General features: G+C 46.0%; 1 protein-coding gene across 2 annotated transcripts in view; it reads right to left on the minus strand.

The window, feature by feature from the left end:
- Nucleotides 1-10340, minus strand: part of Tcfl5 (transcription factor like 5) — a 21018-nt gene extending 10678 nt beyond the window's left edge. Inside the window, exons 1-5 of one of the 2 annotated variants that reach the window (XM_021155712.1) lie at nucleotides 9631-10340; nucleotides 8568-8751; nucleotides 7990-8152; nucleotides 6120-6363; nucleotides 2941-3082 (exon numbers count right to left, since the gene is read on the minus strand). In XM_021155712.1, the coding sequence (XP_021011371.1) occupies nucleotides 2941-3082; nucleotides 6120-6363; nucleotides 7990-8152; nucleotides 8568-8751; nucleotides 9631-10244 (1347 nt within the window). In that variant the 5' untranslated portion in view covers nucleotides 10245-10340. Of the gene's footprint in view, nucleotides 1-2940; nucleotides 3083-6119; nucleotides 6367-7989; nucleotides 8153-8567; nucleotides 8752-9630 lie in introns of both variants that reach the window. The other variant, XM_021155711.2, reaches the window with a different exon arrangement.
- Nucleotides 10341-13127: the final 2787 nt, after the last annotated feature.

Raw genomic sequence — 13127 nt, forward strand, 5'->3', positions numbered from 1 at the left:
TTGAACTCTCAGATTCTCAAGGGTTTATCTCACCTGAAGAAGTAGTCTCTGCCCTTCGAAAATGAACTCAGACCTCAACTCCTGGAAAGATTGTCTTTTCCACCTTTAACTGAGGAAATTAATTGTTCATTGTATGCTAAACCAGCAGTGGCTTTGTCTAAAGGAAATGTCAGGCAAGACAATACTGATGTCCCTCAGAGCCACTAACAGCTGCTTTTAGACCTATAACCAGACTTAAAGCTAAGCAGGCTCCTACAGGAGAGTGTGTGTAGTTCACTGGAAGGTGGACTACAATAATGGAGAGCATAATGAATTTGCTAGTTCATTCCAGCAGATGTCTGGGGAATATATGTCTGGAATATAAAATCCAGGAAATATTCCTGGATTTTAAGGATGCAGGATAATGGTGGGTAGTTTATTAGATAAGGTTAAGGTTATTGATAAGGGCCCTCTGAATGAAGATTCTAGGTTTAATGTGGAAGGACTTGGAGATGCTTGCTATCCCTTGGCTTAGTGTTGATGTAAGAATTTTAAGGGTCAGGGAAATTGCAATGCTAGAGTGGGTACGCTGTGTAAAACCTAATTCTCCACAAGGGAAGGCCCAGAAGGCATGCTCCTGCACCAATGCACAACAGTGAGAGCACCAGCATGCTGGAAGCTTTGTTGTCACCCTTTCCCTGTGCCAGACCTAGTGCCAGAGGTGCTGCTGCTCAGCTGGGTTAAATTAAATGCAGTGGGTTTGAGGCCTGCAGGAACAGGAGCCAGGTGGCAGCACTCAATCAACAAAGGCAGGCTAACCACAGTTATAATGGGCATCATAGACAAAACAATGTCTATAATGGCCTGACTTGTAATGGTCAGCACAGGTCTTTGGTATGGGATAATCATAGTGTCTCTAGGCATGAAATAGGTAAGAAACTACATTTTTCTTTGATCTACCTAAGTGGAAAAATTCTCAAATGAAAGGCTACACTGGATTGTGGAAAAATGGACTCTTGGTCCATGTACCAATTTCCAGACATGAGCCACTCTGCAGACCCAGAACCCCTTGAATGAAGGATAACCAGGTTCTCCTGAGGAAGGACCCTGATAAAGTAAGTACCTGATTTTACTGTTAGCCTTTTTCAGTCCTTCCCCAGACAGACTTACAGCCTTTTACAAGGGTAACTGAACACTGGAGGAAATATAGAATGGGTAGTAGAGGAAGCTGATTATAAATACTAGCTAAGACATGTGACCAGTTGCAGAAATGAAGATTATAGCTGGCATGAGTATTTTTGTCATATTTTGTTAAAAATGTNTGTAGAAATATTTGTGTTTTCTTCTCTTAATTTCTTTATCATGTAATATAAAATCAATTATAAGAATATCAGTGGTTATCATATTTAAGTTTGAAATACTAAAAGGATGCCCTTCAAGGGACATTATCACCAATTCTAAATTTATAATGTGTTTGTATTAGGAACTTTTATCACGGTAGGTATAATTATGACATGGTTAAATATGTAATGTGTTTGCAATTGTACTTGGGAATAGTTGTATCATGTTAGGTGTAATTATGACCTGGTTATTGTTTCATTTGGAAATTAAGCATGACATAAGGAGATGATTGTATGGCGAGATGACAAGAGGTGGAATTGCATTGGCTGTTCTTGGTTTCACCTTGACTATGTCTGGAATTAACTAAAACCCAAACAGCTGGGCACTCCTGTGAGGGCTTTTTTTTCTTCTCTCTCTTAATTAAATCATTTCAAGTGGGAAGACCCATTTTTAATCCAAATCTTTTGAGGTGAGACGATNCACCTTTAATATGGGCTAGGCCTTCTTTCTGCTGGCAGCCTATGCAAAGTACATCAAAGGTGGAAGCTTGCTCTTGGCCTGCTTGCTCTGGCTGGCAATTCCATTTCTTTGCGGCATTAGAGCCTACTTCTTTTGGATTCCAGTGTGTTCTGAACATTCTTGGGCCTTTCACTGGTAAACACCATTGCCGGATTAGCCAGACCGAAGTCTATAAACCATTCTAATAAATCCCTCTTTTCTCTACCAGTTCTGATCCTCTAGAAAATGCTGATACACCAGGGCTTCACTTACTTCTCTAAGGCCTTATTACCCTGAGGGACAAAGGCTACAGGTTATGACCACTAGAATTCAGATATCAAAACCTGGCATTGGGGTCTCCTAATTGCAGCANAGAACCAACCCACAATTGCTCCCTTTCTTCCATTGCATCCCAGGGCTAAGCCAACTCCCAAACCAAGCTGTCCTAGCAAAACCAGGAGGGCTGGCCAGCCATTACAGCCCATGTGTGAAAGGAAAGGAACAGAGTGCCAGCAGTCCCCAAGAAACCAGAGTGTATGGGTTTCAAAGGCTCAGCCTGGTCTGGTTAAACACACCACAAAAATCTAATAATTTTCCTTCTGAACCAGAAGTCCTGATTTGGCATTTATCTGCACCCCCCACACCCATGTCTTTTTTGCTATTCTTGCTTTCATTTCTTTCAAAGCTTTCTTTTTTTTTTCCTTTCTTGTGGCTTCACAAACACTAGGTAAGTACTCTGCCACTAAACTACATCTGCTGTCCTTACCAAGTTCTGAGAGGAAAACATCATATCCTGAATGTTTCAGACCCAACATAACAGACAGTGCACACAGGTACAATATGGTATTTGACACTTAACAGTCGTATACTTCATAAGCAATCTGAGTTGTGACTATGACTTCAGTAAGTGACATCAACAGGGAGAACTCCCTTCATACTGGACTTTACATTTGACCTCAGAGCCCAGGATACCCAGTGCAGTCTAGGAAGAGGGATCAAAGGCAACACTGACAACTAGAACAAAATTCTCAAGCTCTGCCCACCTGCCCAGTCACATCGAGAGAATCCCCATCTTCACTGAGCAAACTCAGGAATACCGAAGTCCATTTCATGAATACTCACCTTTTTAAGAGAGTCCCCATGTCTTTCCTGAATGTACTTCAGGAATGCTGTGGTCCACTGAAGGGTTGTTGCTTTATCTGTCTCCGCATTGCAGAATGGAACTAAAAGATTCAGCTCATCACAGCAAATGCGGATTCTGCGCCTGCAGTCAAAATCCACAGCAGTCATACGGGGCGGTTGGTGAAGTGCAGGAGCAACAGAGTTCATCACTCACTCAAAGAAAGCAGAATGCACAGAGGGCCTTTGCCCTGAGCACTGAGGCTATTGCTGCCCATGGTCCCCGGAGCACCTGCAATGCCTGATGGCCTCTGGGTCCCTATACTTTCTCTGTTTACTTCTCATGGCCAAGTTCTCTATATCTGGGATGACTGCAAATATCTGAACTCAGAATCAAAATTCTGTGTGCACTTTTTCTGGGTAAATATTTTTTCATTATTTAATTTTTCTTTCCTTGCAGTGCTGGGTGCTGAACCCAGAGCCACATTATTACTCAGGGATCCTGACTTGCTTACCAGGTATAGAAACATGTACTCAGAAACATGCATAGCTTTCAAAATGAGTGGGCCATGATGGTACTACACACCTCTAACACAGCACCTCAGAGTGAGACAGAAGAATCATAAATTCAAGGCCAGCCTGGGCTATGTAATAAGGCCCTGTCTCATAAAAACAAACTTGTCCCCTCCTCCCCCCTTTTTAAAAGAAAATTTAGCGCTTGGGCTGGGGATGAAGCTCAATAGTAGGATGNTTGCCTACTGTACCCTGGGGTCCTGACTTCTAACACCAGCACTGAAAAAAAAAAAACTTCTTGAGTGAATTGTCATACCCTGTTTTAAGCTTTACATATCATATACAGTAATAAAGCCCTCTGTGCTGACACAAACAGTTAAACAACAGTACTGCTCACTTTACACATCCTCACCCACATACAGCAGAGTCAATGGTAACTGGCACTCGCTGGATGTGCTCTGACTTCTGGTTGAGAGCCCAAACTCCTTTCCTAGGAGCTCAGGTCGTTCTGACCTCAAGACTGTGATAGGTAGCAACCTTATCCTACAGACGAGAAACCTCAAGAAACACTAACTCATTGGAAGCCATTACACAAGGAGTTGTTGAGAACTCAATAGAGCAGCTATCCTAATTGTGGTCACTCAGCACACATCAGGGTGAGCAGAACTTGCTATACAGTAGGCTAAGTGAAGTCTCTCAGGTATAACATGACCTGTGTATAGATATAACAAGAAAAATGCCTGGGCTGTAGAAGGAAACCCTGCCTCAAAGAAGATCACAACGGGGCTGGAGAGACACTCAGCAATTAAGAGCATGTTTTGCACCAGGCGTAGTGGTGTACACCTTTAATCCCAGCACTTGGGAGGCAGAGGCAGGCGGATTTCTGAGTTCGAGGCCAGCCTGGTCTACAAAGGGAGTTCCAGGACAGTCAGGGCTATTGAGAGAATCCCTGTCTCAAAACAAAAACAAAAACCACAACAACAACAACAAAAAGAGCATGTTTTGCAGAAGACTCAAATTTGATCACCACACCCACATAATGACTCCCAACCATTTGTAATTGCAGTCCTCCAGGATCTTCACAGCAACACCAGGTACATACATGGTGCACATACATACATGTGGGCAAAACACTCACACATAAAAAAGTATATAAATAAATCTTAAATTTAAAGAGAGGGAACACAGCTGGAGAGAAGGCCCAGGGGCTAGCTCCTCTTCCAGAGGACCCAGGTTCAATTCCTAGCACCCACATCCATACTTCAAGACTCAGTTAGAATCCAATACCCTCTTCTGGCCTCCACAGGCATACAAGTAGTATGCAGACATACATGCTACAGACAGACACTGTATCAAGAAAAAAATTTTTTTAAATAACAATAAAGAAGAAAGGATCTACCCAGTTTTAATACATCCCTCTAAAAAGCAATAAATCACCTTGGCTCAACATTCAATAATGGGACTTCAATAACTGAATACTATCTCATTAAATACTATTATTCAGTGCTGGAGAGATGGCTCAGCAGGTAAGAGCACTGGCTGTTCTTCCAGAGGACCTGGGTTCAATTCCCAGCACCCACATAGCAGCTCACAACTGTCTGTAATTCTTGTTCCAGGGAATCTGACACCCTCATTCAGACATAAATGCAGGCAAAATACCAAAATACATAAAATAAAAATAAATAAAGTACTATTATTACTGAGTTAAAAACAGACATGAAATAATCATAAGTAACCAAATTGGTTATTATTATTGAGCATCATAATAAAAACCCAACTTCAGCAGGGTAGTGGTAGCGCACACCTCCCAGCACTCAGGAGGAAAAAGCAGGTAGATTTCTGCGGCTTCGAGGCCAGTCTAGTCTAGAGAGCTAGTTCCATGACAGCCAGGGCTAAACATCTCAAACAAAACAAAATAATTCCAGCTTCCATAGAGAAAAAATTTACAACCTTTATACTACCCTGAGGAGCACAAATAAAACTCAAGGAAACTCACTGCAGTAACAGTTTTAACCTCCTCTTTCTCAACATTCTTTTTTTCTTTTTCTTTTTTTTTTGGATGCAGTGTCTTGCTACTTAAGACTGGCTTAGAATTCACTATACATCCCAGACTGTCCTCAAACTTGAGGCTATCNAACTTCATCAGGGCAGTGTACCTCCTAAATACTACAGTCACAAATGTGTGTCTCCACACCTGTCTTCCCCAAAACAATATAAAGCTACCTCATCTACCATGCCAACTAACCTGAAGGCCCAGGGCTCTCCTCTCCTTACGCACCCGCTGACAAGGCTGGCCTTTCACTTGTCTGGGAACCTGGGCTTGGAGAGATTAGTGAGGAGGCCCACAGGACCTCACCTGTGCAGAGAACGTGGCTCACACTGGGAGTCTGGTATTTAGAGTGTGATAGCGACTATCATGTGATGGGCACCAATATAGTCTCTGATGACCCTTCCTGTACGATGGCCTCATTGGTGGCTTCAGAGCATGCCATCAGAGTAATCAATTAGGAGGTCCTATGCCATGTAGTCAGTCAGAGCATGAGCCCATCAGAGACGACAGAGTCTAGGGGCTGTTTGTAAGGCTCCCTCCAAACAGAGGGTGAGTATCACAAAAGTCAGCAAACGCAAACAACTGTGCATGATGCGTGGAGCTGACAGCCCACCATTACCTTCTATCTCGTTCCATTCGGTTATGCCTCTCCCGTCGCTGAGACCTTCCTCCCTGGGGTCCACTCTGCGTCTGCTCCCCCAGGTTTGACTGTGAGGACTCTGAAGACTGCCAGGTGCCCTGTGATGTTGAAGAGCCTTCGCCTACATTCTGAATCTCTCCAAGGGCTCTTCGCTCCACGCTTGTGTCCAGCTGGCGGATTCTACTCCGATTCCTCTTATTGATTGCTTGTTTACATAGCGCTTCTTCTTTGCAAAAGAAGAAAAAAGCGGCCATTTAGTTTTTTATTCTTAACTTTATCCCAATTAATGTTGAATATCTTTGGCATCTTGTTTAGGCTTGTTTTTTTCTGACCAAGAGTCTGATGAATCCCAATTTGCCTTAACTCACAATATAGCTGAGGATATCTGTGAATTCCTGATCCTTCTAAGTACTGAGACTACAGATGTGCACCATTCGGTTCTGTTTTTTTCCCATGTGTGTCTGTATGTACTTGTCCATGTACATACATGCTTTGCATTTCAATCCAATATTCTAACACTATCAACTAGGAATTAAAGAAATAAGAAGCTGTGATGTCAGAGACTCTGGGCAGTGAGCTCTAATCCTACAGCACACTGCAAACTTTGATTGAAACTCCCCTTCTGAGTGCCATGCAACCAACACAACTATGCCAGCTTCTCCCTCTTTTTATTTGGAGCTCAGGGTCTTAAGTGCTCTACCACCACTGAACTAAAACCCCCATTCCTCCCTTTTAGTCAACGTGAATGTACAAACAGAGACATTGATTTCTTTTTCTAGAACTTAGGATGGAAAAGAATGTATTATATATTTTTACCAAAAAATATTTTCTTCATATCGAATTATTCTAATATGATAACTGATACTTTATCTCACACNAGAACAAAACTTAAGTGGTTCATAGTTAAATATGTTCTCAGGCTAAAGTAAGTCCACAAAAACGCAAAACAAAAAAAAATCACAGTTTTTATACTTTATTGTGCACATAGAACAGAAATAAGACAAATTCACTCAAACAAAAAGAGGGGCAGGTGATAGCCTCTCCCACAAGCTACAAAAGGCCAAGGGTCCTTAATACCAGCTCTGGATAACATTTTAAGAGACAGAGAAAAGGGGCCAGGCAGTGGTGGCACATGCCTGTAATCCCAGCATTTGGGAGGCANAGGCAGGCAGATTTCTGAGTTCGAGACCAGCCTGGTCTACAGAGTTCCANGACAGCCAGGACTGCACAGAGAAACACTGTCTTGGGTTGGGGGGGGGGGAGAAAGACAGAGAAAAGAATTCAGAAGCTCTGGTGCTTTCGTCCTTGGCCTCCATTGTAGGCANAAGGCCCATCTTAATGTTCATCTATCTATACTGCTTCTTTACACCAGAGACCCTCTGCTAAGCCCTGCCGTTCCCATGACACAGTGCTTTTCTTTCTCCTCCAAGCTCTCTGCTGATTTCAGACCCNATCATCACCCAAAGTATGAAATAAGCTGCAGGTGGGCAGTGGGGCACACATGCTTAATCCCATGGGCAGCAGTGGTACACATCTTTAATCCCAGAACTCCAGAGGCAGAGGACGTAGATCTCAGAGTTCAAGGACAGCCTGGTCTGTGTAGCTAGGGTTACATAGAGAAACCCTGTTCCAAAAAGTGAAACAAAACAAACAAAAGCCATAAGTCTGTCCTTGTTTTACTGTTAAGAAAATGCTCCCAAATTCAAAATGTCCAAATTTGGGTCAACTCTGATGTTCAAAACTCAGAAGAGTTCAAAGAGATTACTGAGAATGAGGAGTGCAGGGTGAACCGCTAAGATTTCTGACTCCACCCACCAAGCCCCCTGCAGGTTAAGGGGAGGACACTTACCTCCCACTTTAATCCAAACCTGCTCTGGCAAGGCTTTGTTTCTACTACCTCCTGTCTGTTTGGTGGACTCAATCTCTTGCTGGTAACAGAAAGAAAATGCTCTAGGCAGTCCAATATCCTGGTGCTTGGCAGCTTCCAGTATAGAGCATGAGTTACTAGAACTCTGGAAAAAAAATAAGTAATAGGAATTTTATCAATATCAGCTCTTTACATAATGAGCAAAATGCAACANAATTATGCTCAAATTTTCTGAAAAACTTTCACCTTTAAAAAAAAAAGCTTTGAACTGTGTATGTGTGAGTTTATGCACATGACTATAGGTGTTCCTCCAAAAGCTGAAGTTAACAGGCAGTTATGAGATGGGAACGACCTAGGATCTTATATTAGAATAGATCTTATATTAGATCGTAACCACGGAGCCATCTCTCCAACCCTGTTATTAGGTGTCTTAGTAGCTCCTAACAATATGAATATTTCAACTTAAAAAGGTCACCAAGAGGTACTTAAAAACAAAAATCCTGGGACAAGATCACACTAACCTACGAGCTCTGCATTTAACACAAATGAAGAAGCTCTACCTGCGTCTGTGCAAGGCTGGCATTCCCACCAGTGGAGCAGGCACTTGTAAACAGTGGGTAGGTGAACTGCAAAGCAGTAGTGGCAGCAGCAGTTTTATTTTTCACTAAGGTCGTACATTTGTTTTGTTGCTGGTGAAGAGGAACATTCATTAATTCAGATGGATGTCGAATAAGAGTTACCAAACTGCCAAGACAAAAGAAAACCCAGAAACCTGAGGAATAAGTGGCAGAGAGGCTCCCAAAGCATTGCCATTACCCATTCACTCGTCATGCTAGACTCTGCCCTGATTCTCAAATGGTCCTAGACATGGCAAATGATCCACTGGCCCATGGCGCTGGTGAAGTCCATTGTCTCCTCCCTGCCTGCAGCACTCCCGGATACCAATCTGTCATCCTTAAAATCTGTCAAGGATGGGCAAAGACCAGGACAGCCAGCGTGGAAAACTGCGGAGTCAGTGTCTTCAACAGCTACCTGGGAGGACACTTAAGTGGGCCAGGAGTCGCCACACATTTCAGCTTAATCTTAAAATTCTCTCCTTTCCCCACAAGTCCACATCTGTAAGCTCTATCCCAAATCTGCACCAGAGGCTTAGCAGCTTCCCATGTCACTCAGGAGGGAGACAGGAGCAAAGGGAACCTAGACCTCTTCCTCTCCTTTTGGGGGTGCAGAGACAGACCGAAAGTTCACAAGCTCCAAGGTACTCCTTAGAATTGCCACCTAGCACTTGCACTTGTATAGAGTGCACCTTCCAGATCACCTTCAGGTGATTTAGAACAGACCGGCCTCAGACCTCTATCTAGTACCCAGACTGCCTGCCCCTTTACACTGGCCCTCGCAAGTACAAGACCTGCCCTGGCCCTTGTGTACACGCAGACACCGCAAACANCCCTGCTGATCCGGTCCAGATATCCTCCCCGAACCAACAGGTGGCCCTGCTGGAGCCCTTCAGGTATCCACCCAGATGAGGCAGATGNCCAGAAGGACTGACCCCACCAGCCTGCACCAGCTCTGCGATCAGGCCCCTCCTTCCCCGACGCCCCCGCGCCTGCGCCCCGCACGCACTTGTTGAGCGCCACGCCCGACTCGGCGGGCTCAGCACCGCGCGGCACAGGCGGCTCGGCCGGCATACTGTTGAAGCGGTCCTCCAGACGGACGCGTACGGTCGGCTTGGCCCGGGCCTCNGGTGCGCCGTCGGGCCCCGCACCGCCCGCGCCTTCCTTGGCCGCGCCGTCCGCCCGCGTCCGCGTCCCGTCCGCACCGCCGGGCGTCTTCTCCGCCGCGCCCGCCTCGCCCAGCAGCATCATACGCAGCTCCTGGAAGTCGACGTGGCCCAGGCACGGCGCGTCGGCCGCCAGCGGCGGGCACAGCACTGGGTACACGGGCGGCGCCGGCGCCAGCGAGCCCGCCGCGCCCGAGCCCGCGCCCGGGCCGGCCAGCAGCGCGGAGCCCAGGCGCGCCTCGAGCTCGCCGTCCGCCGCCTCCATGTGCGAGTAGAGGATGTGCTGCAGCTGCGTGTACTCCACTTCCGTCATCTCCACCAGGCTCAGGTCGGTGGTCGTGAAGCTCAGCCCCGGCTCTCCCAGCGCCGCGTCCCCGCCGCCCGCGCCCTCGGGGCCCGCCTCGCCGCCCGTCGCGCCTGCCTCAGGCGGCGGCTCCCGCGGCCCGGGGCCCGACATGCCGGCGCGGCGCGGCCCAACGGCGGGGCGCGGGCGCGGGGACGGCGACGCAGACGCGGGCGGGCGGCGAGGCGGGGTCGCGGCCTCCGCAGACGACGCGCCGGCCACCGCGGGCGCGCCGTTGGGGGAGGGAAACCGCTGAGTACCTCAGGAGCAGTGCGCCTGCGTAATCCCGCCCACAACGGTAACCCCACCCCTTTTGGGCCACGCCCCTCCGTTACCCGCCGCCCCCCAGCCAACTGCCCGCCCGCTTGCCCCGCCCCCGAACTCCCCCCCCCAGTGGCCTTGAGTTCAAACCATGGACAGGCCACGCCCAGTTTAATCACACCCTCATCAAGACACGCCCACTGCCCCCAAGCCGGCCTTAGGCTGGTNCCCTCCCTGGTCAGCTGCTCCCTGCCCACTTGCCAGGAGCTTGCTTCTTGATGCTCCCCATTCCCCACTTAACCCAGTCTTGCCCCTTCCCAGCCATGCCTCTGCAGTGCTACCATGCTTTTTATTAGCTGTCCCCAGCCCAGCCCTTGTTCACCCACTTTGGGTGCTTTATGCAATATGCACTCCAGGTTTTCATTCTATTTTAGTCAAGCTGGGGATTAGACCTAGGGTCTCACATATGCTGAGCTATCTTTCTACCTGCAGAGAAAGCATCAACTCTTTTATACCCAGCAAAGATAGCACCACCATATAACTTTATATCCAGTGTCTGAGTTAGGGTTTCTTTTGTTGTGGTAAAACATGACCAAAATCAGTTTAGGGAGGAAAGGGTTTTCTCTTGACACTTCCAGGTGACAATCCATCATTGAAGGAACTCAGGGCAATAACTTAAGCAAGGCGGGTACCGGTGATGGAGAAGCCATGGAGGAACATTTCTTACTGTTTTTGTTCCTCATGGCTTGCTCAACCTGCCTTTTTTTTTTTTTTTTGTTTTTCGAGACAGGGTTTCTCTGGTAAAGCCCTGGCTCTCCTGGAACTCACTTTGTAGACCAGGCTGGCCTCGAACTCAGAAATCTGCCTGCCTCTGCCTCCCAAGTGCTGGGATTAAAGGTGTGTGCCACNCTGGAACTCACTTTGTAGACCAGGCTGGCCTCGAACTCAGAAATCTGCCTGCCTCTGCCTCCCAAGTGCTGGGATTAAAGGTGTGTGCCACCACATCCGGCTCAACCTGCTTTTTTTATAGCAGTACCACCAGCCCAGGAGTGGCACCACCCACAGTGAGGTGAGCCCACCCACAGCAATTGTCAATCAAGAAGATGCACCACAGGCTTGCCTGTAAAGATAGTGTCATAATTGTATACCTAAGGTGATAGTATCACCTCATAATTCTATGCCTTGCAAAGCTATTTTTAAAACAAGACTGACACTGTGGCCAGACTGGCCTCAAACTTGGGGTATCCTCTTTACTCAGCCTCTGGATACTGATATTGGAGGTATCTTTTTTCTAATATACAAAATGTAAATAAGTCTGGGATAGAATTCAGAGATAGATGTGTGAGGTCCCAAGTTTGATCTCCAGCACTGGAAGAAAAGTCAAATGACCATTTTATTACTAGTGGACCTGTACTAAAGGAGATCATACACAAGAAAGGTATAAATTTGGATCTCTACAGCCCAAGGAAGACCTGGATAGATTGAAAATGCTCACTAAAAGTTTTAGAGCTACCACTGACAAGAAAATGAAGGAGGCAACATGGGGTTGCAGTGTAAAGAGGCAAAAGGGGCAAACCAGAAATAAGCAGATGAAATGTTCAAGTCCAACAAGATCACATTACGTAGACATGATTTAAATATGGGAAAATAAGCTGGAGAGATGGCTCAGCAGTTAAGAGAGCACTTGTTGCTCTTACAGAGAACCTCAGTTCGGTTCCCAGCACCTATGTGATGGTTCATGCCATCTGTAACTCCAATTCCAAGGAATCCAATGTTCTCTTTAGATCTCCAGGGCACCAGGCACTCACGCGGTGTGTGTACTTATGTGCAAGCAACACATACACATAAATCTAAAGAACATTAAATATGTATGGAAAAGCAGTAGCTAGCAAGATAGACACAAAGCCAGGTCTTGGGGTGCCTATACTACATTTCTCTGGGCTGTGTGTGGTTGCACATGCCTTCAATCCAGCACTTAGTACAGAGACAGACAGATCTCTGTGAGTGTGAGGCCCNTTGATCTACATAACAAGTTCCAGGCCAGTAGGGCTGTACATGAGACCCAGTGATTGCATTGATTATATCTATAACTTCAACAATTAGGGTTGCAGGAAAGTTGCTATGACCTTGAACACAGCCTAAGTTGTAGCGTGTTTCAGGTATTATGGGCTACAGAATTAATTTTGTCTCAAAAACAAAACAAAAAGAAGTGTTTGTTCATTTCAATTAGAGAGGACATAAACAACAGATCAATGAAAGGATTTCATCCACGTCTAACTCAGTGAAGCAGTGGTTTTATTTGGGGTTACTTCAGACACATGAGTGGCTCAGGCAGCTATACCAAAAGCCCCACCCTAGTCATTTCATACAAAACCTTAGGGAAGGAAAGTGGCTTGTGAGCCCTGTGACTGCCTCTCTCTCTCTCTGTGAGAGAATGCCCAGTTTTGAGAGTGTCTCATGTGGGTGGTCTCAGTTGCTCTGCATTTGGATAGGATGGTCATGTCAAGATTAGAGGAAATAATTATACTACACATTACGATGGGAAGTAGAAACAGCACCCTGAACTATATGTCAACAATCCCATGGAATCTGTTAAAACAAAAATAGGAAACTCAACCAGGTAGCAGAATCCAACAATATGGAAATACCAGTACATTTCTATATACCAGCAACAAACTCATAGACATTGAGATGAAATGCAATAACATTTATAGCTNTTCAAAAGTACACTTAGGT

The sequence above is a fragment of the Mus caroli genome, chromosome 2 (assembly GCF_900094665.2).
Source record: "Mus caroli chromosome 2, CAROLI_EIJ_v1.1, whole genome shotgun sequence".
In the NCBI taxonomy this organism is placed as follows: domain Eukaryota; kingdom Metazoa; phylum Chordata; class Mammalia; order Rodentia; family Muridae; genus Mus; species Mus caroli.